At 44.5% G+C, this 23,865-nt stretch overlaps 1 protein-coding gene across 2 annotated transcripts in view; it reads left to right on the forward strand.

Moving 5' to 3' along the window:
- MDGA1 (MAM domain containing glycosylphosphatidylinositol anchor 1) overlaps positions 1 to 23,865 on the forward strand; it is a 1,353,685-nt gene that overhangs the window by 428,104 nt on the left and 901,716 nt on the right. For both annotated transcript variants that reach the window (XM_069608760.1, XM_069608761.1), the window contains exon 4: positions 4,018 to 4,214. In XM_069608760.1, coding sequence (XP_069464861.1) covers positions 4,018 to 4,214 — 197 coding nt within the window. The remainder of the gene's footprint in view (positions 1 to 4,017; positions 4,215 to 23,865) is intronic.

Consider the following 23,865-nt stretch of genomic DNA (forward strand, 5'->3'; position numbering starts at 1 on the left):
GAGGTTTCTGATATAGACTGAATAGGGTGGGCACCAGCTACTTAGAGAGGTTTCAGATATAGACTGAATAGGGTGGGCACCAGCTACTTAGAGAGGTTTCTGATATGGACTGAATCTGGTTGGCACCAGCAACTTAGAGAGTGATATAGAGTGAATAGGGTGGGCACCAGCTACTTAGAGAGGTTTCTGATATAGACTGAATGGGGTGGGCACCAGCAACTTAGTGAGTGATATAGACTGAATAGGGTGGGCACCAGCTACTTAAAGAGGTTTCTGATATAGACTGAATAGGGTGTGTACCAGCTACTTAGAGAGGTTTCAGATATAGACTGAATAGGGTGGGCACCAGCAACTTAGAGAGTGATATAGACTGAATAGGGTGGGGTCCAGCTACTTAGAGAGGTTTCTGATATAGACTAAATAGGGTGGGCACCAGCTACTTAGAGGGATTTCAGGTATAGACTGAATAGGGTGGGCACCAGCTTCTTAGAGAGGTTTCTGATATAGACTGAATAGGGTGGGCACCAGCTACTTAGAGAGGTTTCTGATATGGACTGAATCTGGTTGGCACCAGAGGGATCCAAAATCATTGTCCTGCATTGTACCATCTCAGAGGGCACCATAGGCTGTGCCCCACAGTCTACGTCTAATCAACATTCTGCTTGGTACATTATGATGTGGGTGGCTCTCGGATCAGCAGTTTTTTCGGATATCAAAATGTGTTTTGATATGGCCAATGTAAAAAGCAGAAGAGGATGCGGGGGGATTGGAGAGGCACCGGGCCAGTACCCTCTTCTGCCCACTGGCTTAGTTGTGGAACCAGAGCCAGTTTCTTATTGATTGTGACCACAAGGCTATTCGTATGATCAGCAAGTAGAGGCAGCAACTCCGAAAAGCCGAGGGAGGACAGAAATCAGGCGAAGCACCATCGGTTTAGTTCATGAGATTAATAGTATTGAACAATGCCCGCTTAACGAAGTCAATCCATAGTCATTCACCCTGAACGTGCCGGTGTCTGCAGGAATGCTCAGCATCACAGTGACCTCATATTGTGGGTGAAAGATGATCTCACCTTCAAGCTATGATGGACCTAAGCTGATGCTCAAGATATCCCCAGTAGATGTACGGCTAGACCGAAATACAAATAGACTGAAGTGTCCCTCTAGAGTGGATTTAATCTGTTGACTCTTTGCTTTCTGAATTCTTTTAGGCGGTCAATCAATTTGGGACTGAGTCAATAAATTGCTGTGCTCTATTGATCAGGGGACACAATTCTTTAGGGGACCTCCCCGCCATCTCCTCAAGGTACCCGAGTAGTGCTATTTGGGGTAAGGGCCATTATGGTTTGACCTGCGGCAAGGGCATGGTACCTTGTCAGATGTGGTTGTTGTCAGTCAGGCATCAAGGGCCCCAACCATGTCAGGATTTCAGGCAAATATATCCCATGAAAGTTCATGGCAGATATCCTTAACATGTTCCTAGAATGTTCTTCATCAATGCAACAGGGCAGGAGGGCTACTGGAACGCTGAAAAGGCACAAGGGAACATTAGGTCATAAGCATCACATAGAAGTCATTAATCGTGTTCATTGAAATGCACCCTGCAAAGCAAGTTTACTTCTTCAAATAAGCAACCAAATGCATCTTCCTCAAAGTGAAATACATCAACAGAAATAAACATTTATTGAAAGATGTTTCACATTCTAACAGAATACGTATATATGCTCTCTGTATAGCTGTGAATGGCCCTCTGTGCACCACCTGAAACATTAGGGTACAATTCTACAATTTCTGATAATTTAGCAGACCTGTGATGATTAGATGTGATTTCATTTTTGGATTTGCACCTCTTACACATTGAAAATGAAATTGCTATCAGGCGTGAAAAGCATGGTTTCACATCTCTCTATGGAGCGAGAAAGACATGCCCAAAACAGCTAAACAGGAAGTCATCAAGGTTTTGGGGAGATCCCCCACAGGAACCATGTTGCACTGCATGGAAGCCTGCGCGCAGAGCCATCACCCGCCTCCACACTTACACCAGGCACTGGAAATGTCCAAAATAAGTGGCCCCGAAGATCAACGTGGTTAATTGAGTTTATAGCGCTAAGATGCCTTTGCAAGTATGCTTAAAACAAGATAAGATATATAGGGCTGGAGACTGGCTATTAACTAGAGATGGAGTAGACCACGAAGGCACTTAAACACACAAGGCAAGAACTTTAAAATTGATACAACATCTAACAAGCAGTCCATATATAGAACGACAGTGAAATGGGATGACATCTTTTTTTTCTAAGACCAAAAATGAGCATGAGGGTGGCATTTTGTACACTCTGAGGGTGTTGAATTTAACAGGCCGGGATCCCTACATACACAAGAGCTACTGTAGTGCTAGAGTCTGCAGCCTTTGGCTCTCCAACCAAGTGATTCAGAATACAGCTCACACCAGCCCTTGTCCTGGCAATCATTTGCGTGGGATCATGGGAGTTACTGCAAAACATTCTATAAGAATGGAGCGAAAGACCTGCTGTAATTGCTGCACCAGGAAAAGGACACCAGCGGTCCATGAAAAGAGTATGTGTGCAAACTCAGGCTTTGGTAAACCAGAAACCCAACCTCAGAGGCTGGTGATCGATTCAATGGCAAGTTATTGGTCTGCAAGTGTGTCTGACAAGCTCTCATGCTGCAGTGCTTATGTTTCTACAACGAATTCCAAAATAGGTTAGCGAACAGTGTATGTGACAAAGAAACTTAATGTCTGTTATTAAGAAATAACATGTTTTAAATTTTCTCCACAGGAATTAAATGAATTGAGAGAACTCTTTCTTTGCTTATCCCATGTTATTCCCCATCTGTTATTTCTCTGTTATCCCAGCTGTAATTCACAAATAACTCCCCCTGGAGGGTATTTTTACCTTAATACCCTCATGGTGGTTCATCCCTGTTATTTCTATATTTTTCCGCCCAGTCTATTACTCCTGTCTTATTTCCAGCAGTTCTTACTATCTTACAATTCCTGCCAGCTGTTATCCCCATGTTCTGTCCCCTGACTGTTGCTTCTATGGAATTGCTCCTCATTGGGACCCCACCCTGTGTCTCCCATCGCTTGCTGTGTTGCTTTTCATTCCTCTCCGATGTTATTCCCTCACAATCCTTTCAGCTGTTATTCCTCATTAATCCTGTCCAATGCCATGCCCACTTTTCCCTCTCAGCTGTCATTTTAGGGGTGTACAAAATTGGACAATTTTACTTTTAACGATTTTTCAAAATTCTCTGCTAAATCTTGCCAATGTCCTACAATTGGTCCCATTTTCAGACATCAATGAAAATGTGAACAATACATTTGCAACACATTTGCAGGGGACAGAGCCTGCAAAATTCCTACAAACAGCTATAGGATTGTTGCTGGATATATTTTAAGTAAACTTGGCAAAGTAAATGAAAATTATTTATTTGATTTTTCAATTGACTAAGCAAAAAGTTATCTGTGAATGAACTTTTGCTAAACAATTCTCCAACAGGCCAACTGAAGATCCTTTCCTTTAATTTCCCGCTTATTGTGTTGATAAACAATTCTGTACATTTCAACAGTCATATCTGCAAAATAACGTTAGAATTTCAATTTTCTGCAAAGTGAAAAGAAATTATGAATTTCAATGACTTACTGTAGAACTCAAATTTTGTACATCCCTAGTGATTTTTGTGACATTCACGCATGATGGTAATTCCAAGTGATCCCTCAGTCCTGTGTCCTACTGTCTTTTAACGGGTGCTTGGGCATTCAGAAGGTACTGTTCTTCTTGGAAATTGGGGAAGAGGTCCTCTCAATATTGCACATGAATTCATGGATTTTCAAGCTCCATCTAACCTGCCCATCATGAGGTCAGTCCACCGCTTCATTTCCTGCCTCCCCCGTCACCCCACCCCTTTCCCTCTCCTCGAACCCGTGTCTAACCTGGCTGTCTATCCAGTCACCAGACTTTCCTTAACTGCAACTGCGGACCCTCCATTCCAGATCTAGACGAGCCCATTCTCACCATCCATCAAACCATCAGCGACGTGCGGGGGAGCTTCTACCAGGAGAAAACCGTCTTCCTACGCTGCACGGTCAACTCCAACCCGCCGGCGCGCTTCATTTGGAAACGGGGTGCCGAGACCCTCTCGCACAACCAGGACAATGGCGTTGACATTTACGAGCCCCTCTACACCCAGGTGAGAGGCCACAATATTAAACCTTGTGCAGCCACCTCTCTGTAAATGCTCTGGTATACTATTGAAAAACATGGACTGCGCGTGGCAGACACGCAGACATGCAACGATGACATCAGTATGGTGCCTAATGTACTGGTTATTGTATGATAGAGGCAAACACTGATGCGGTGCATGGGTGCTCTTGGTGTCCAGCTGCTAATGGCTTTAATGCATTGATTGCACAGGTACCTCACTCTATAGCAAGCTTAGCTTAAAGTGATTTGTCAATGTAAGCATCTGCACTGCAGTCATGCGGGCCTTTGTGAAATGTATCCGTCAGATGTTGTCTGGGTAACAATGTTTCTCCTTCCATGTTGCATGACTTGGTTTAGATTCCATACGGTGCTGAATGCCTGCAGGAACTGTACATTTCTGGTAGACAGATGGGGTCCTGGATTTGCAGATTGCCAACACACACCCAAACATGAGCTACCATATACTCTAGAGATGCAAACACACTTTGCATTATTAATGCCCAGCGACAAAAGCTGTTTCTCACTTAGATTGTGGGGTCCACACGACAGCTCGCTGCACGCGGACAACACTGCTTTACCCCCTCCCCTTTCTCTTTGTGATACGTGATGCTCTCACGTGACCAGTGCGCTCTTGCCAGCCAGCTAGATCTGCACGGTATACATCCTACTCAATGCACGCATGCGCAGACAAACCCAGATGCAGCCTCCTTTACGTTGCATTCATTATTGACCATTAGTGACTGCCTTCCGAGCCTTCCGAGCGAGCCTGCTATAGAGCCCAATTTATTGCTGCACTTTTTTGTCTGACCCATAGAATCGGCTTCAATTGCAGCCTCTCCTATTCTTCTCCGTAGACACCCACAACTGTTGGCTTAAACAAACCCCTGTGTCTTTCTGCATCTCCATACTCTTCGAGTAGACCGAGTCAGGCCCGAGCATGGGTGTAATTTTAGGGGGGGGGCAAGGATGTTTGTCCCCCCCCAACTTTCGTGACACACCCTTTTGTCCCCATTCATTTGGCTGAGGCACCTTTTCCGTTAGATGTCATGTACCTCCCAACATTTTCAGCAAAGTTACTCCACTTAACAAAGGCTCCGCGGCATTACCTGACTAGGTAATGCCCCAGCGGCTTGGGGCTTATTGCTATTAGTACCCCGGTCCGCAAGACCGGGGCACTAATAGCATTCTTTATCTGTTCCGAAATGCTGCTGTGTTTTGGGTACAGAAAAAATAATAACACTTATTTTTTAAATGGCCGCCTGGGACGGGAAAACCGAGTCTGCTTTCCCTTGTCATGGTGGCCATCGGGAGCGGATGCTCTGGGGACAGAAGTGTTCCCAGCCCGTTTGCTCTCACAAACAGAGCAAAAAGAAGTTAAGTGGGGTTGGGAGGGTGGGAAGGGAATTGTTTGGAAGTGGGGTGGGGGAGAGGAGAAAACACTTACCTGAATCCCCGGTGGGGGAGGATGGCAGCCTCCAGCCGTGTGGTGGATCAGAGCGGGGATTACCCCGTTCTGATCCCCCTCATTGGCTGAGGGGCTACCACACCTCCCTGTCGGGGATATGAAGGTGAGGGACTCTGTTTCGGGTAATTCCCCGACGAGGGCCAATCACATTGTTTGTTACATTGTGATTCACCCTCGCCGGGTACTAATTTGTAAAATACAAACAAATAAAGTAAATTATTTTACGCTAATCTTCGGACTCATGAATGACACTAGACCTCACTGGTGTCACTCCTACTGCAAGTATCACACCTTCGTTTGATGGTGCAGTGCTTAGATAACAAATGCTGCATCTTTTTCAAAAGATCATGCCTAGGTATCATAAATATGACCATATTCCCGATTATTGATGACACATCACTTCTAGGAAATTTAGTATCAGCCCCAAAGTGTTTGCATCAGGTTGGTAAAATTACTCTTAAGTGAGCACATTCATTTCTTGGGCGTTTCTATATTTTCAAACTCGTGAGTACCTGCAGCCAGATTAGCTGTGGATAAGGATCCACCTTTCACTGATTCATGGACCAACCTGATGCCATAATGGTTGTGTGCTTCATACCTGAGCTACACATGAGTCTGTGATCCCACTTTATTACATGGATAATGCTCTTGCTGTGTACTTTAACATCTGGGTCCTTTTCCATCACAGAAACCCATTTGCAATACTATCAGAAATGCCTGTTTTAACACTCTAATGCTCCATCTGTCTGAGGGTGATGCATGAATGCTGTAGTACAGATGTGTCAATGTTGCTAGTTTGTCTTCAGAATGTGCAAAGGCACACTTTCTGATATACTCTGTAGCTACCTTTTAAGGTGACACCCTGGGATAATCAACGATAATTCCAGAATCTGTTTTTCTGACCCGCTTGTCAAAGACTTAATTTTATTCAGGTTTGGTCATTGCGTACATATGTTTACATTAATTGCCAATGTTCGTATCAATATTACTCATAAATCATTTGTCATTATTTCCAGATGCAATAGACAATTTCGACCACTGATTAACTTTTTGTTGGAATGTGCTGCCTCCAAAACCTGAGACAAACAGTCTCTGGGATGTAGGTTTATTTTCCCATAGCAATGCACTAATATCACTATATACATAATCCATACCGGTATTTGAGGTTGATGCCTACAGATTTCCTATTTCAATTGTGGAAATCCCAGTTACGGTCTTGGAAATGTATGCAGATCGTAGACATCAATTACTAATCCTATTTCTGGAGATCGTAGAAATCCATTACTTATCCTATTTTTGGAGATCGTAGATACCCATTACTATTCCTATTTCTGCATATCGTAGAAATCCATTACTATTCCTATTTCTGGATATCGTAGAAATCTATTACTTATCCTATTTCTGGAGATCGTAGAAATCCATTACTATTCCTATTTCTGGAGATCGTAGATATCCATTACTATTCCTATTTCTGCATATCGTAGAAATCCATTACTATTCCTATTTCTGGAGATCGTAGATATCCATTACTATTCCTATTTCTGCATATCGTAGAAATCCATTACTATTCCTATTTCTGGATATCGTAGAAATCCATTACTAATCCTATTTCTGTATTTGGAATGTTCTGGTGTCTTGTCTATTATTTCCCACTTCCATTTTGTCTTCATACGTTCTGCCTTTCCCTTCCTTATTTTAGATTTCCGTATCCTCAATCTTTTCTCTTTTTGCATATCTTTCAATAGTTTGTATTTTGGATTATTAATTGATTTATGGCCTATGTGATGCTCTATGAAAATGCATGATCATGTCTTAAAAGATTGTGGAAAGGTTATTTGTTAATACATGGATATTGTTTAAAGTTTCCAGGAATGGTCGCTGAAGTTCCTGCATTTTCTTACATTCATAAAAGGTTAAAGATAGAAATATAATCTAAATCATATTTGATTTCCTCATAGGTTCATGAAAATTCCTAATAATGTTTAACCATTCCTGGAAGGATTGAAATTATAATGTAAATACATTGCTAAGAGATCCACAGGACTGGCAATGTAAGAATGGCCTGAATGTTTTCCTGATGTCATTGTAATTCATTTCCCCTTCACCTAGTGACCCATGAAATCTAGTTGATATTGACCAACATTGAACACCTGGTGTTTCTTGTCATTGAGGGTGAGAGAGTGCATGTCTGCCTTACCTGTTGTAATATGACATCATCAGTCCCCTTGGTCACTGCAAGCACTATCAGTGTTCACAAACTCCTTCTGTGCCTGGCTGGCCTGTCACTCTGTTAATCATTCTCTGGAAATAGATTGCTGCTAAGCAAAGAACTATTTGCATTAATCAGACTTATTTTTTTAAATTGTATTTTTGTTGTGCATACAAACTTTAACACAAGAATATGAATTATAAATATTAAACATAGATATGCATTACAATATTACAAAGTAAAACATTCATCAATACATACCTATCAATCCTGATTAAATAAATAAGACACATTTAATGCAACCATCATGCTTCCTCTATTAAAACCAACTGACCCGCTGCAACTTTCCAAACCTGTATTGTGGCTATTAAGAGGCCCCTGCAATAGGCAGGCACGCATCTCAGCCAAAATAGGTCATTCTGATATCCTCAAGTTGTTCAATGTGTTGGCTTAAATATCGTACATATGTGGAATTCATTGTGGCACAAGAAGTTATTATGGAATCGGACAAAAAGACCGAGAATAATAGACTGAATGGGAGATTTGGCCGAATTTCGGAAGTTTGAAAATACTGAACTGCTGAAATGTTCGACCAATCCCCCATTCGGTGGCGGGGACGTCCCCCGCACGCTTTCTTACTATATTGTGAGTGGTGGTTGCAGGGGTGTCCCTCGGACCAAAAAAAAAAAATGGAAATGATCGTGCAGCGCCAGGTCCCAATCACGGAAGTTAAAGGGAACATGCATCACTGGGACACAGCGAGTAGGCAGCAAGGTAAGTAGGGGGTAGGTATGTGGGTGGGATTGGGGGCCAAGTCAGAAATGTTCAGGGAAGAAAAGACCGAATTTTTTCACAGAAATAATCTTAGGTCTTTTCTACCTTGAACATTTCCATATCAGGCTTTCAAATCAAGGTTTAGAATGGGCCACTATTTGCTGAGGACCCCTGAGGCCTGGAGGACTGGCGGAACAGGACACCCTCAGGGACAGATATAAGGTTGGGTGCAGCAGGGTTTGTCCCACACGCACAACTGGAAGGTAGTGGTGGTCCTGATTGTGGGGGAGTTGTGGAAGTTGCACAGATCCACCCACTACCCCCGACAACCGACACAGTCCTGAGATGGGACGCCCTGGCCCCAGACGCCCCATGAGCTCAAATGTGAGCAGCAAGTGAGAGAGAACAGAGCAGTTCTGATATGGGACACAGCCAGTGGCGGCTGGTGTTTCTTAAAAATATTTGCCTCAAATAAACATGAGAGAAAAATGTATTAAAATTGTGTATTACACAGCACACTTTCTGTAACAAATTGGGTAAAAAGCTAGAAGATTTGCAATCAGGTTTTTTTGGGGAACACATGAAAAAATGTTTAGATGCAAGTCACCAACAGTGCACAGGAACTTTTCCCAGTGCATTTTCATGATGCCCTTCCCCAGAATATATACCATTTTAAATATAATTTTTACGCTGGCTGTGCCCATACATTTCCATACTCTCTGCAGCTATACATGCCAGTATTCTTATAAGAACATACATTTTTACTTTGCGCATAATGCTAGTAACAATACTGTAAGAAGATATGTCCAGGTTGGCTCTGCAAAACATACTCCAGTTAGCTTTTCTATTAAAAATGCCATGCCACAATAAAGAAACATGTCCGACACGTAATTACACTCATAAGGTTTGCTTTATCATAAATTCACAGTATATAATGTCACGCCACAGTAGGAAAATGGCTAGAGCGGCTGAAGCATAGTGCCAGTATAGCCACCTAATAAAGCTTAACAGGCTTGCTTTATCAAAGATGCCCAGTCAAAAAATGTCATGCCACAGTTCGAAATTGCTAGACTGGTGGAACCACAATGCACGTCTAGCCACGTACCAACACAATGGGCCTCATTACGACCCAGGCGTTAAGGGTTAACGCTGTCGTTAACCCTTAACGCCTATTCTGATTTTAACGGCTGCTTTAGCAGCCGTTAAAATCCATGGCGCTAACCTGCCATGATGCTAATTACGCCACCGTAATTTACGGTGGCGTAATTAGCGCCTTCCCCACTCCCATTATGCCCTATGGGGCAAAAATGGGAATGGGGAAGGGAAAATGGGAAATGGGGATTTACCGCCCCACTCACCTTGGAATGGGGCGGTAAATCCGCCATCCACCATGGTGTAAACTTAGTTTACACCATGGTGGTAAAGTTGGCGCAATTAGCGCCTGGGTTGTAATGACCCCCAATGATGATAACTGTTGTTGAAAAATAGACTAGACTGCATTGCTCCAGCAATTGTGGCTAAGTTTTCTTACTCTGGCATGGCATTTCTTACTGGGCATCAATGTTAAACCAAATATGATGTTTCCTTTAACAATGATGCCCAGTAAACAATGTAATGTCACAGTAAGACATGGCTAGACTGACTACACCAAAATTCCAGTGTGGCGACATAATAACACTTATTATGCATTTTCAGTTCGAGGCAGCCCAGGAAGAGCTCTTTCAACTGCATCAAGCAGATGAGGGAGTGCTTAGGCCAGTTCACCCAAAATGGGTGGGCCATATACCCCTCACGCATCACGGACGTGCAAGCACTGGAAATGGGGGTTTCCAATCCTCACTTTGGAAACCGGGATTTAGCGTGGCATATCCCACACCCTAGAGGTAGGCATCACGCAGGTTTTACAAGGTTCAAATATGACTATTTGTCCCCTCCTCAAAATAGAGTGCAGTCAGTCCAACAGTGATGATTTCCATAATGTCTTTGCATGGCAGCCATGCAGATGAAACACCGAGCTCCATTCATTCAATGACTGAAAAGCTAGCAAGGCTCACCAGCCTCTAATGAAACTAAACAGCTGATTTCATCTAAGCGCCCCTCCCCCCCAAAAAATCTGGGTCTCACTTAAGGCTATGGTTTGGGTGGGACACCCAGCTGTCACACCAATATGGCGTAGAGCTCAGGGCCCACCATAATCGCACAATTTACTCCAGCTATCTGAAGAGCAGCAAACCTAAGTGTCAGAAAGCGCATGGCAGCAGCTACAAGGCAACGTAGTAGGGCTCTGTAAAATGCCAAAAGTAGCAGTTCAATATTATAGTTCACTACAAAAGGCTGAACATGTGAAAGACCCATGTTTAATAATAACTATATACCTTCAATTGATAGATGAGTCTCTACAGCAGGTGCATGAACCTGTTTAGTTGTCTTTACTTATTAATTCGTTTGAACTATTTCTAAAGCCCTCAAGCCATGGTAAGAGAAGCAAGGTTGAAGTTGGGGATTACTGGCGTGATTGTTAGAACTGACACCGATGCATTTTCAATTTGCATTTCTTTATAATGCAAATGAGGCGCTGCTCGCTTTCATCTCTCCGGGTGGCCTAGGGTTCTTTCAATGTTAGGGGCAAATGTGTAACAAGGCCGGTCCTCGGGAGGTAAAGCGTTTTATCTGTGAAATGTTCAACATGTTCTTGAGGGCTGAAGCAGATTTCTGGGCACAGGAATTATTACACTTGCATTCTATCCCAGGGTGCCCCAGCACCCAGAACCTTCAACCCCACTTCCCCCCTGCAGATCTCGACCGCTGCTACCCTTATCCAACCCGACTAATTCTGCCAATCCTACATCATACAAGTTACCCCGACAGCAACCCTATGAACAGCGCTCCACTGTCTCTCTATTAATCCCATACATACACATACATGCATTTAAAGTGTTGAGTTATTTATTTATTCATCAACTTGTATTGCGCACCCAGTACCCTGAGGCTTAAGGGCGCAGACATGAAACATGAAAGCTCATACGAGACATAGATTACTCAGCAGCGTAGGGGTATAGTAACCAGACGTGAACCATCAGATATTTAGGAGAAAAGAAACGTCTTTAAATTCTTCTTGAAATCTACGGTCGAGACACTATTTCTCAGGGCGGGATCCAAGGCATTCCAAGCAAGGGGAGCTGCTAGAGCAAAAGCTCTGTTACGTGCTTTGTTAGTCTTGCACAGCAATGTGTTCAGCAGATTTGTGTTAGCTGATCCAAGAGAACGAGTACTCGATTTCTTTACGATGTCTTCCATTAAATAAGAAGGCATAAAACCACTCATACATTTGTGTGCGATAAGCAAGAGCCTAAAATGGACCCTTGCCTGAACGGGTAGCCAATGCATAATTCTTCTTGCCTCCAATACTATGCCACTAAACAAAACACATGGGAGCTCATTTTCAAATGGTGCCTAATGTTAATGGATGGTGCATAGGTGTGAGGCTTTAACACCTTCCATAATGGTCGCCTCACATTTTCATTCATTTGTATGGTGGAAAGGAGGGGGCGGAACACAACTTGTGTTTCCTGCGCATCCCTTCCGCTCGAGCAATTGTGCCAGCATGCATCTTCGCCCACTTACCTCTCCACCATCCTTGCCGGCCTCTTCCTCATCACTGTGCCCAATCCAGGCCCTAGCCATGCAAATAGTAAAGCTACTTTCTACCTTTACAATTTTACACGGTGGCCATCTTGTTTGCACGTTTTCTTAAAGGAAATTGGGCATGTGTATTAATAGTGGCCACCATTGACCTTAAAAAGAAAAAGAACTATTAGCGCCCCAAACAAAGGATAAGTGTGGTGCTAATAGTGGTAACCCACTATTTAGGAGATGGACTTGACCCTTCCCGAGACCCTTGTGCACTCAGGATTTTCAACTATGCAGATGATACGCAGATTCTCTTTAAGCTACAGGGAACCAATCGGAAGGATCCTGCAGAGATGAAAAGAGTGATCATTGGATGATGGGAAATCATCTGAAACTCAACACATTTTAGGCATAAATCATAATCTTCAGCCCTAGGGATCGCAATTTCTGTTCTTTCTGCTTAGGTGCCCCCGCCTCCAGCCAGCGTGGAGGTCAAGAACCTGGCATTGTACTAAACAGCAAATTATTCCTTTTCTACACAAATTGCCAAGTTGGTACAAACATGCTGGTTTCAGCATGCATACGCCCCAGTGGGAAGAAGTCCCCCTGGCCTTGGTGATATCAAGTTGGATTGTGCAAATGTGCACAATGCAAAGGTGGCCTTACTAGACGTGCCAAAGTATGCAGTCAATCGACTCGGAAGGGGTCCGTCGTCAGCCACAAAAATGCCACTGAATCCATCCCACTAGACTTCACCTAGACTTCACCTAGGCTTGCTCCCAGTCACCCAGGGAATTAGTGCTAGGCTCCTGTGTATTGTGCATAGATGAATACACAGCCAAGCTACTCCATTATCCCAGAAAGATGTATGCCCTTCACCCTCCATCAGCCCTAGTTATTCTAGAATAGTTTGGCTTCATCTCCCTGGCATTAAACACAAAGTGCCAGTGATGACTGCCCTCTTTGGGTGCCCTGCACTGGACCCTGTTGCCTAACAGTCATTGCCCGACTTCTCACGCCATCTTCAGAAAAAACCTTAAAACCCTGCGTTTTTCCTAGTCCCTTACTTTGATTCTCGGATCTCAGTCCTAGCGCCAGATGCCTGTATTGGGCGACCGCCAAATTTGACAAAAATCACAGCATATCATGCGCATATGTTTTAGAAGGCCGCCGAAGCGTCACCGCTGGAAGACATATTTGTCAGTCAATATTGCTTTATTTCGGCATTAAGGCCATAAAAGCATACAAATACATCTGATTCCATAAAACACAATTCATAATTTGAAATTTGATAAATATTAATTCAAATTTTGTAGACATACCTACCTTGAAATAGCCTATTATAATGTAAATATTCTATTATACACCTCAATATTATTTATTAAAATACATTTAATGGACAAATCCATATCAGATTAAAATATATTATGTTCCAACTAACATCCTTTTTTGACTCAGACCTATATCAGAAGCGTCAAATTTGATTAAAATGATGCAAGAATTTGCTCCGAGCATTGGCATATTGCACTTGATTTCTATATCGAATGCCTTTGTTAACACTAAAACCAATTAAAAATGAATAAAAGCTATTACAGATATCATGATAGCAAAAATAAAAAAAATTACATTACAAACTCCATTCGCAGGCTAGTCCCTACATGATATGATAGGTTATATATAACGCACTTACTACCCAGAGGTTTCTAAGTGCAGACCCGAGGATCGAACCCATGTGGCTCTGTGTGGTCTTGCTTCCAAGGCGAGCACGTTGCCCCTGAGCTATCCTCCCGAGAACGTCAGAGCAACATGAGCATCAGAGCAGATCAACTAACCACTGAACCTTGATTCTGTCCATTTGACACCTCCTCAACCATGCTCTGTGTGTTTATTCAGTAACTGGCGAAGACCATGGTTGCATAACCGGAGTCCAGATAGTACGGCAGGGCCTGCTGGATCTGTCGTATGCCCACCTGATTTAACAGCATATTTAGGGATTTCCTCTAAGGTCGGCATATCCCCTGCAAGGAAACAGGAAGGGGATGATTAAACCATCCAAATATCCACACATTGGACAAACCACCTTGGCGTCCTCTACCTAGGCCTTAGTAAATGAGCCCAATTTCAGAATGTCAATGCATTGCAGAGTTCAATGTACCAACGTCTTGCATAACGAGCACTCACAATATCCAGACAGGATTCAAAACCAAAGATTGTCTTAAGAATTTTACACCTGTTGAAAGCTTTTCACATGCTATCACCATGGACCTCCTAGAGAACTCAACCCCAGCTTGTTTGATAATCCCCTTGGCCTTGCTGGTCATGGCTTCCGGGTCTACCCAAAATTTACCTACGTTTAACCTCATTGCATGCTTCAGCCACGATAATGACTTTGCCCAATCCAGGGACAGCATGTATTTCAAGACCTCTCTATAACATGCCAGTCCCAGGGAAGGACCAAAGTCTGACCCAGCAAAGCAGTGGCTGCAGGTTGATGGTATCCTCTACTGGTTGGAGGGCACACTTCATACGCAGGTTTGCCCCCGGCAGGCTCATGGGCAATGCCATTACCAACTTTAAAAGGTTTGTTGCGCTGCCCCATACTTCTGCTCCATACATTGCAGAGGCAAGAGCCTATGACCGGTATTTCTGAAGGGCCGGACCAATTGCCCAGCTTCTTATGCCCCTACTACACTTCTCTGAAGTCAATATGGCCTTTGTAACCCTGTTTGTCCATATTCCATTTTCTGAGACCTTAATCCCAAGGACGTCATAGATAGTGACTTCTTCAAGATCAATATCTTCTACAGCCATTGCAAGTTTGACCTTCCTTGCCGATCTGTGTCTGTACACCATTGTTTTTAGTTTTTTTCCTCCTTCAGTAAAATCCTCAGTTCTTGGCACTTGCTTAGAAATGTTGCCAGAGTAAATTTGAGTCCCATTGGCGACGTTGCTAGCAAAATGGCGTCATCGGCCAAGAAAAGGCCTGGGGAAATTAGTTTCGGAAGGTCAAGATTTCCTACCTCAAGCTCTTCAATTACTTAGTTTATATACAAGCTGAACAGGAGTGGCGCCAATACGCACCCCTTTCTAGCTCCTGTCTGCACTTCTGTAGGCTTGGTAGTTCCCCTCCAAGCCATCCTGTGAGGAGACTGCAGTCGATGAAAGTCCTTGTTGGCTTCCTGGATGCCCCCTTTCAAGTTCTAAGGCATTGTCTTGACTTTAAAGTGCCCCAAAGTGCCACACCAGAACACTAGTTGAGGGTGACTGTGTTTGGATGTTAAGGGGGTCTCAGTTTTGAAAAGACTCCACCCCTCACTTCCGGTTCTCTTCTGAATGTCCTCCTTGCTCTGCGGAGGTCCTGAAGCTTTCTGCCCTTTTCTCCTGACCAGCGATCGTACCTCAAAAGGCAGTTCTGAAACTCACAAGTCTACTTGGAGGCTTTGGTCGCCCCATTTTACCCTCATAAACACATCCCTTGCCAAACGGACTCTTGAGCCTCTCTCAACGGCAGAGGTCGGTGCGGACTGCAATGATGTCTTATGGGAATTCAGGGCACGTATAGACGCCCTTAGCATTTAAGCATTGCCTAAATTGGTAAACGCAGGGTTGGGAGGCGACCTAAAGAATCCACCTCAAGAGCTCTATTAACAGAGTAACTTTCCTTCTCATATGTATTAAATTCTAAATTGAATTACATGTTCATGTGCGTTGCACAGATCATAAAATGGCATGTGTGTCTCAATGTTTTCTAGTGCAAACTCAGTCTTTTTTAACGGTTTTAACGTAAGTGCCAGGTTATTATACAAGTCTATTCAAAAAGGACGAACATACTCGTACTTGGTACTTAGATGGTTAAAAGCAACTTTTGGACAGTGAATCAAACCAGAGGAGGGCTAATCAGAAAATCATATATATATAAATCAGGAATAATTATATATCAGGAATAAATCTCTATATATAAATCTCTTTATAAATCAGGAATAATTTACTCGTCATCTGTTGTGGCGTGTATTCCTTAGTGCATGCATTGTGCAGGCCTCACCCCTGTAAGGGCCAGCTCGTTATTGGCTGTTTGCATTCATCCTCTGACTTCTTCTATGCAAATAACAGCTCATAACCACATAATACAAACAGTGATTTAATCAAATCAGCAGCTCATGTTTAGCCCCCCCGAGAATTCGATGTATTGTCAGATGTAATTAAACACCCAATAAGCTCATTAATGGCCCTGTGAATTTGCATCCTCGTTAATTGCTCACTGTAGTCATAATTTATTCCTGCCTTGTGGTTTCATGGATGGATAGTCTTCCCTTATCAGGTCTGCCTTCGGTCAAGAGGGGCTGCCGGAGAGAGAGACATAGGTTTGAAACCCCCGCCGGGCTGAGTCATGGGTACATCCTCACCGATTGCAATTTGAGCATTACAAAGCGGGTAAGAATTGGCCAATGTAACACCTGTTGACCAAAGTGTTCTGGAGCCTTTACCCCAACCATAAAGCACTATACAAAATACCAAATGTTAAAAAGCATTTTTTAATTGTATTGTATTGGTCATTCAATTCTTCTTGCAAGTAGACAGTATTTGATTATGCAAACGGATAAAAGCTCCTCTTTTTAAAAGTGTGCATGTTGGGTCTAAGTAATAATAGCTACAAGGCCGTTGCCTTCAAACACTCTCCTCAGCTTTGGGCCGTCCGCCTTAAAGGACGACACAAGCCCAGCGAAGAAGCTAGGAGGAGAGCCACGACAAGCATCATCCAGCGTCCATTTTTTAAGGACATTTTCTATGCGGTGGAGCCCTCGAACTGCGACCGGCTGCACCACTGACTGTTGTCCTGCTGCAGTCATTAAAGCCGTCCGAGATGCCTCGACCAGCACTCCAGATACGCCAACCACCACAGAGACAGTGAATCTTGACCCTGAGCTGCCGTGTAGGCCAGCCTGCAGCCGTCCATCCAGCCTTGCTTGGTGAACTGCCTGCGGCCTGATACCCGCAGCTGGTCTCCCGTCTTCAACTCTGTCGTACGAGCTGCAAGCGTCCTGGAACTAACTCGACCCTGTCGAGCATCGAGAGCATCTCAAGCACCAGGTACATTGTGTTTCTGTCCCCCTGGTCATTCTCGGAAGGCCCCTAGTGACATTTACCACCCACTGCTCCCTTGGTGCTGAAAACAAATAACCTTGAACAGTTACGACAACTTTTTGCGTTACCGACTATCCTGTCAGTATCCAGAGTGCATCCCCCTTTCCTTCGTGAAACTGTCTGTCCTTTGTGTTCCTTTACAGGGTGGGTTTTATTTTGTAGTGTGCTAGAGCTGTCTGTTCTGATGATACAAAAGTAGATATTTGTATACAACATTGACTGGACAGTCCCTTTTTTCATTGGGTAATTATTGGATTTTTGCAGTGTTGCCACTAACCAACGGTCCACGACCTTGCAGAAATAAGCCTGCCGTTCCGTCCATGTTACCAAAGTTGGACAAGGAGGTTTATGATTGACTTGTATTCCAGATCTGTTCAGATCCATTCTAGTGTACTAGAAGTGTGGGGTTGACTAATGGTTTAGAAACCGATATTCATCCCTGAACCACTGGTGCCCCGAAAGTTGATTCGCCACAAGCGCATTCGTTTACCCATGAAATCTAAATTTCGGTATTCAGACGGTCGCCAATTGCCCCTGGAACTCAGAACATCAGTAATCACCAGAACAATCAGAAGTGTCCCAAATCTCTGTATAATCAGACGCGTATTATTTGCCCATTGCAATCAGAAGCTCTTTCAATGCCCTTTGCAATTGAAAATGTATTTATAGATTCTTGTAATTCGAGTCTCATTAGTTGCCCACTGTAATCGAAAGCTCTTCCATCGCCCTCTGTAAACAGATGCTCATGAATTACCGTTGTGGTTAAAATCTCATTAATTACACACAGCAATCGGAAGCTTATGAATTGGCCATGTGATTATAAGTTTATTAATTGCACACTGCAATCAGAAGCTCATGCATGGCCCTTGTGATAAGAAGCTCATTAATTGCACACTGCAACCAGAAGTTCAAGAATCGCCCTGCTGAGTAGAAGTTTATTAACTGCATACTGCATTCAGAAGCTCATACAAGGCCCTTGTGACTGGAAGCTCATTAACAGCACACTGAAATCAGAAGCTCATGAATTGACCTTGTGATTAAAAGCTCATTAATTACACACCGCAATCAGAAGCTCATGAATTGCCCATATGATTTTAGGCTTATTAAATGCATACTGCAATCAGAAGCTCATGCATGGCCCTTGTGATTAGAAGCTCATTAACTGCACACTGAAATCAGAAGCTCATTAATTGCCCTTGTGATTAGAAACTCATTAACTGCACACTTAAATCAGAAGTTCATGAATTTCCCGTGTCATTATAAACTCATTAATTGCACACTACAATCAGAAGCTCATGCATGGCCCTTGTGATTGTAAGCTCATTAATTGCACACTGGAATTATAAATTCATGACTTGCCATTGTGATTAGAAACTCATTAACTGCACACTGAAATTAGAAGCTCAGGAATTGACCTTGTGATTAAAAGCTCATTAATTACACACCGCAATCAGAAGCTCATGAATTGCCCATGTGATTAGAAGCTTGTTAATTACACAATGTATGCAGACGCTCATAAATTGCCCTTGTGATTAGAAGCTCATTAATTGCAGCCTTAACCAAAAGCTCATGAATTGTCATATGGAAGCAGAAGTTAGTGTTTATTTTAAACATAGACTCCGTAATTACCTATTTTAACAAAAAACACAATCCTTGTAACTTATAACCAGAAAAAACATGAATGTATCTTTTTCACAGCATCTCATGATGCGCTTCCTCAATTGCAAGCCCATTAGTGTCTGGCTAGAACTGGACGTTTGCTAAGTCCCCCGCACAATCAGAATCTCAATAATTGCCCCTGTAAACGTGTTACAATTGCCCATGGTAACCAGACACTCAACATGTTCCATATATATTACTAAACTCATTAATTTCATCTTTAATCAGAAGCCCCCCAATTTCCTATTGTAACCAGGAGCTAATGCGTTGCCCTCTCTGAGCAGAAGCTCATTAACTGCTCTGTGTAGTTGGATTCTCACTAATAGGCTGTTGTCATAAGAAATGTGATAATCAGTGGCACATTGCTTCTTGTAATTAGGAGTTCATTAATTGGCATTGAAAACAGGCACTCATTAATTGTTCCTTCAAAGCCATTAGTCCCTAATTGCCCCCTGTCGCCAGACACACTTGCATTGTTCCTTTTGCTCCAAAGCGCATGAAGTGGCCTTGTGTTCCCCTGCCTAACAGAGCCAGTGGTCTCGCACATTGATGGAGGAGATGCTCGCTGGACTGGGTGCCCAGCTGCTCACTTGGCTCCCCTAAAAGCAGTCCACCGTGCTAAAGCACATCTTATTTCGGGTGCACGGAAATTTTGACCGAACCTAGGCAAACTACATTGGCTTCCTCTCCAGGCCAGGGTACTGTTCAAGACGGCATGCATCATCTACAAAGCAGTCATGGGTTGCACACTAGAACACTTGAAAGCTAAGCTACTCATATCTGGTGGCACGTGCTCCTCGTGCAGCAAATCCACCAACCGGCTTGAATCACATGTCTGCAAAGGGCGGAATTGCAAAAAACAGTTATTCTCTATGTCACACACCCACCCTCTGGATTCAAAATGCTCCCCACAATTCTGCAATTTCGTACATTTCTCAAACATTGCTTTTCAAACAACACATTACCAAGGACTGACGCACATACTTCAACTCGCCACACTGCACTAATGTTAAAAGTCACCAGCCCAAATGCTGGCTTCCCACACTCTGCACAGCGCTCTGCTGCTCTGCAGGTAGGTTCGGGGTTTAAGCAATACCTACAAATAAAAATAGTAACTTCACAGAAGATCCTGCAGCTAAGTGTGGCAAACGGGCAGCATCGAGCAAACTGGTCCATTGGTAGGCCAGAAAGATAGCTCAGAAAGTTGAGCATTTACTGTTTTGAAACGACAGCCACATTTTCAAATTAGGTAATTTTAGACCATTCTGCGTAGAAGGTTGATAAATTGATTACCCGCAAAGTAGGTAAATGATAACACCGAATAATACAGTGCTTAGAAGTGGGAGGAATCGGCATGCAGTCTGCGTAACATAGCGCCGAAAGCCCGAGTCACAACAGGTTCTGTGAAAAAGTGCACCATGCTGTGCCCCGGGCTCCCGGTGGAGCGGTATGAAGAGGGCAGAAGGAGCAGGGAAGCAGGCAGCCAGAGCCCACAGTAGGTAAGTGGGGTAAGGGGAGGGAGCAGGTGAACAGGCTCAGAGGGTGCCGCATAGCCAGTGGAGGTTCGGGGGCGACTAGCCCGACAGTGACCGGAGAGGGCCGCGCACAAATGTTTCGCACCAGCGGAATGCAGCCTCCCTCCTGTGCTGCAATCCACAGGTGCGAACCTTGGTGTGCAACCCGTAGACATAGAACTGGAGGTAGCATTATGCAGCAACTGTCTCCCACTGTGTGACCGCAGCACTGTAACTCTGTGGCCACAGCACTGTAACTATGCTGCGTGCCTCTCGCCTGGATCCGGCTGGCCTGTGTGCCCATGAGCCAGCCCGCAACAATGGTGATGAGGGGTTAGGAACCCCCAGATGTGCCCTGCACAAAAATTCTAGCACAGCCTTCCTCTCACGTGAACCAGTGTAGGCTGTGGTGACAGACCTGCCTACATTTGAAAATCAAAACACACGTGCGCCTGCCACACTCAGAAAGTATTCAATACTTTTGCATTGCCTCGCCCCAGGAAGAAAAACAAAAGTGGTGGTGCGTGATATTACGTAAGAGCATATTTTCATTGATTTCCATCTGTGCATTTCTCTCTCTCTCTCTCTCTCTCTCTCTCTCTCTCTCTCTCTCTCTCTCTCTCTCTCTCTCTCTCTCTCTCTCTCTCTCTCTCTCTCTCTCTCTCTCTCTCTCTCTCTCTCTCTCTCTCTCTCTCTCTCTCTCTCTCTCTCTCTCTCTCTCTCTCTCTCTTCTCTCTTCTCTCTCTCTCTCTCTCTCTCTCTCTCTCTCTCTCTCTCTCTCTCTCTCTCTCTCTCTCTCTCTCTCTCTCTCTCTCTCTCTCTCTTTTTCAGCCAAGGTTTGAGGAACAAGAAGTCTGTAACTAAAGGGGCTTGACTGCATATCTGTTCAGGTCTAGTTGGCATCTTTTGGGCAAGTAAAGGCCAGATGAATGCACAGCCTCCCATCGAGGCCTCGTTCACGCTGCCCACTCTTCAGAGAACTTCCCCAACTCGCGAGGCTACGCAGAGCAACACGGGTTCGATCCCGGGTCCGGGCTTAGAAACCTTATAAAGAGCGCTGTAAATCACCAATTACAATTACAACGCTGTACTGGCAAAGATAGGTCGGTGACTGCAATGCTTCGAAAGTGTTGTAACCCTGGCGTCTCCTGGCCCATCGCGGGAGGTAGCTGCTGGAGTGGGGGTTACTTCTCTGTGAAACCTCAAAGAACCTTTGGAAGGCATGACCTCGTCGTCCATTGCATTCAACAGCTGAAGTTGGCCATGAGCGTCTTTTCGTGCTTGCTGCTGCTGTTCTGTTGTGCTCCGCCTGCCCCATCCCACTGTTGCGTGTTTATCCTGACCCTGCCCTCCTTGCCCTAAAGCATTTATTGACAGGTGCTTTGCTTTGCATCTCGCCACTTCAAGGCGCAGCAAAGCCGCCTGGCGTCGCGAGGCTCCCTCACTGGGAGATCTTCAATGGCTTTCCTAAGCTGCCTCGTTGCCTTTCAACATCAAAATGCCACGCGCACCATCGGATAAAGCGGGTCCAGGATACAACCTGAGGGGGAATCAGTAGAGGAGGGGGGAAACAGATTCACCGCGTCTCCAGTAGAAGGCCACGTGCTTCAGTGCGGCAAGTCGCCCCCACCAAGTGAGTTTAAAACAGCCACGCTCCTGTGCTCGCGGCAATGACCTAGAACCTCCACTACAGGCCATCAGGCGGAGGTCACTTATACAACACATACAGGTGTTTGTGTTTTGGGGGGTGGTGGTGCCCCCAAACACCCTGTTTCTCTATCTGCTTAAACCAACCCCAACCCTTTTCCCACCTGTTTTAACCCCTTATCCCAGTCCCATGTCTATTTTTTTAAATGTTGTTTTTTTTGTTTGGTTTTTGTTTTTCTGTTAGAGCATTCTCTAAATGTATTCTCTATTATCACTGCATACCCTCAGAAGCAGGTCAATATTCCACCCTGTCTTTCACTGAGGGAAGGGCTCAGGTGCACACACCTATTAGCCTGCGGCGTAATCTGTGATACCCGGGTTGAACCGGTCTGCTGATATTATAAGCTCCTAGGTTGGGGTCCTCTATGGTCCATTAACACCCTTAGAGATCTCATCTTCCAATCAGCACACAGGGAATGTGGGCAGTATGTGGCAGTGCATGGCAACCATTCCCTGCATTTCATCCCCAGGCCCGCCTTGCAACCCAGGCACCTTTGTCAAGGGGCCCACCCCCTGCCTCATCAGCGACAAACCGTCCGGCCCTTTTCCTTCCTTCCCCACTTGGCTTTTCTTTGCTACTCGAGCGTTGATCAGCCAATATACTCATCATCTCTGTCACCACCTCTAGGCGCTGAGTTCTCCAGTACCCTTTCTGCGGCCTTCCACCACTGATTGCCACGATTTCATCCATTGTCCAATGTCTGTCATCTTTCCCCCTGGTCTGTGCATGCTGGTGCGCACATGCCTGGTTTCTTTTTGTTTTCCTCCTCTCTTTTCCTCCTGCCAGCCTCCCACCCAAAGCGGTGGGGTGCTAATGGTGATAGCATACGCCTTGCAGGCTGCATTGGCGTGGCCAGGGCCTGTCCCACACTTGGTGGCAGGCAACTATTCTCAGACAGAAGGTGTTACAAGCTGGGCACAACCCGATGAGCTGCCCATTGTTGCCTGATTATGCCATTAGAATGTTGGTGGGCCTATGCATGCCATTTGTTGTGTCTGTCGGGTCTGTGGCCTAATGCATCTACTACAGGGGCCTGTGTTTGACCTCCTGGTCACAGGTTTGAATCCCGGCAGTGCCACTCAGCCCTTCATCCTTCCGAGGTCGAAACAAAATAGTACCATTAAGTTGGGTAACAATAAACATCTGTTATTAACGCCAAGATGTCCCTTTGCGGGTGAGCGTGTGCTTTACAAATACGCCTGTTATGTTATGTGTTCTTATGTTATGTTGTCAGCACAGGGCTTTAACCGCTGTTATATGACCTGGCGTGTCTCTCTCAACAATCAATGCTCAATGTCTCTTCTTGCCAGCATTCCGCCTTGACATTGCTCACTCGAAGGTTCAAGCACCTTCACAAAATGTTTCCTATGGTCTTTAAAGTGTTTTTGCGATTTGGCCAGATCATAAAAGCATTCAGCCCGAGGCATCTCCATTATGTGATGTTATGTAATCCTTCTGACTGTTAAGCTTCCTTGTCCTCACCTGCTACTTTTGTTTTTCCTCATTTGCCTCCTGCCTCGGACTCTGATAACTGCT

This window comes from Ambystoma mexicanum, chromosome 4q, assembly GCF_040938575.1.
Source record: "Ambystoma mexicanum isolate Mex_15411 chromosome 4q, UKY_AmexF1_1, whole genome shotgun sequence".
In the NCBI taxonomy this organism is placed as follows: domain Eukaryota; kingdom Metazoa; phylum Chordata; class Amphibia; order Caudata; family Ambystomatidae; genus Ambystoma; species Ambystoma mexicanum.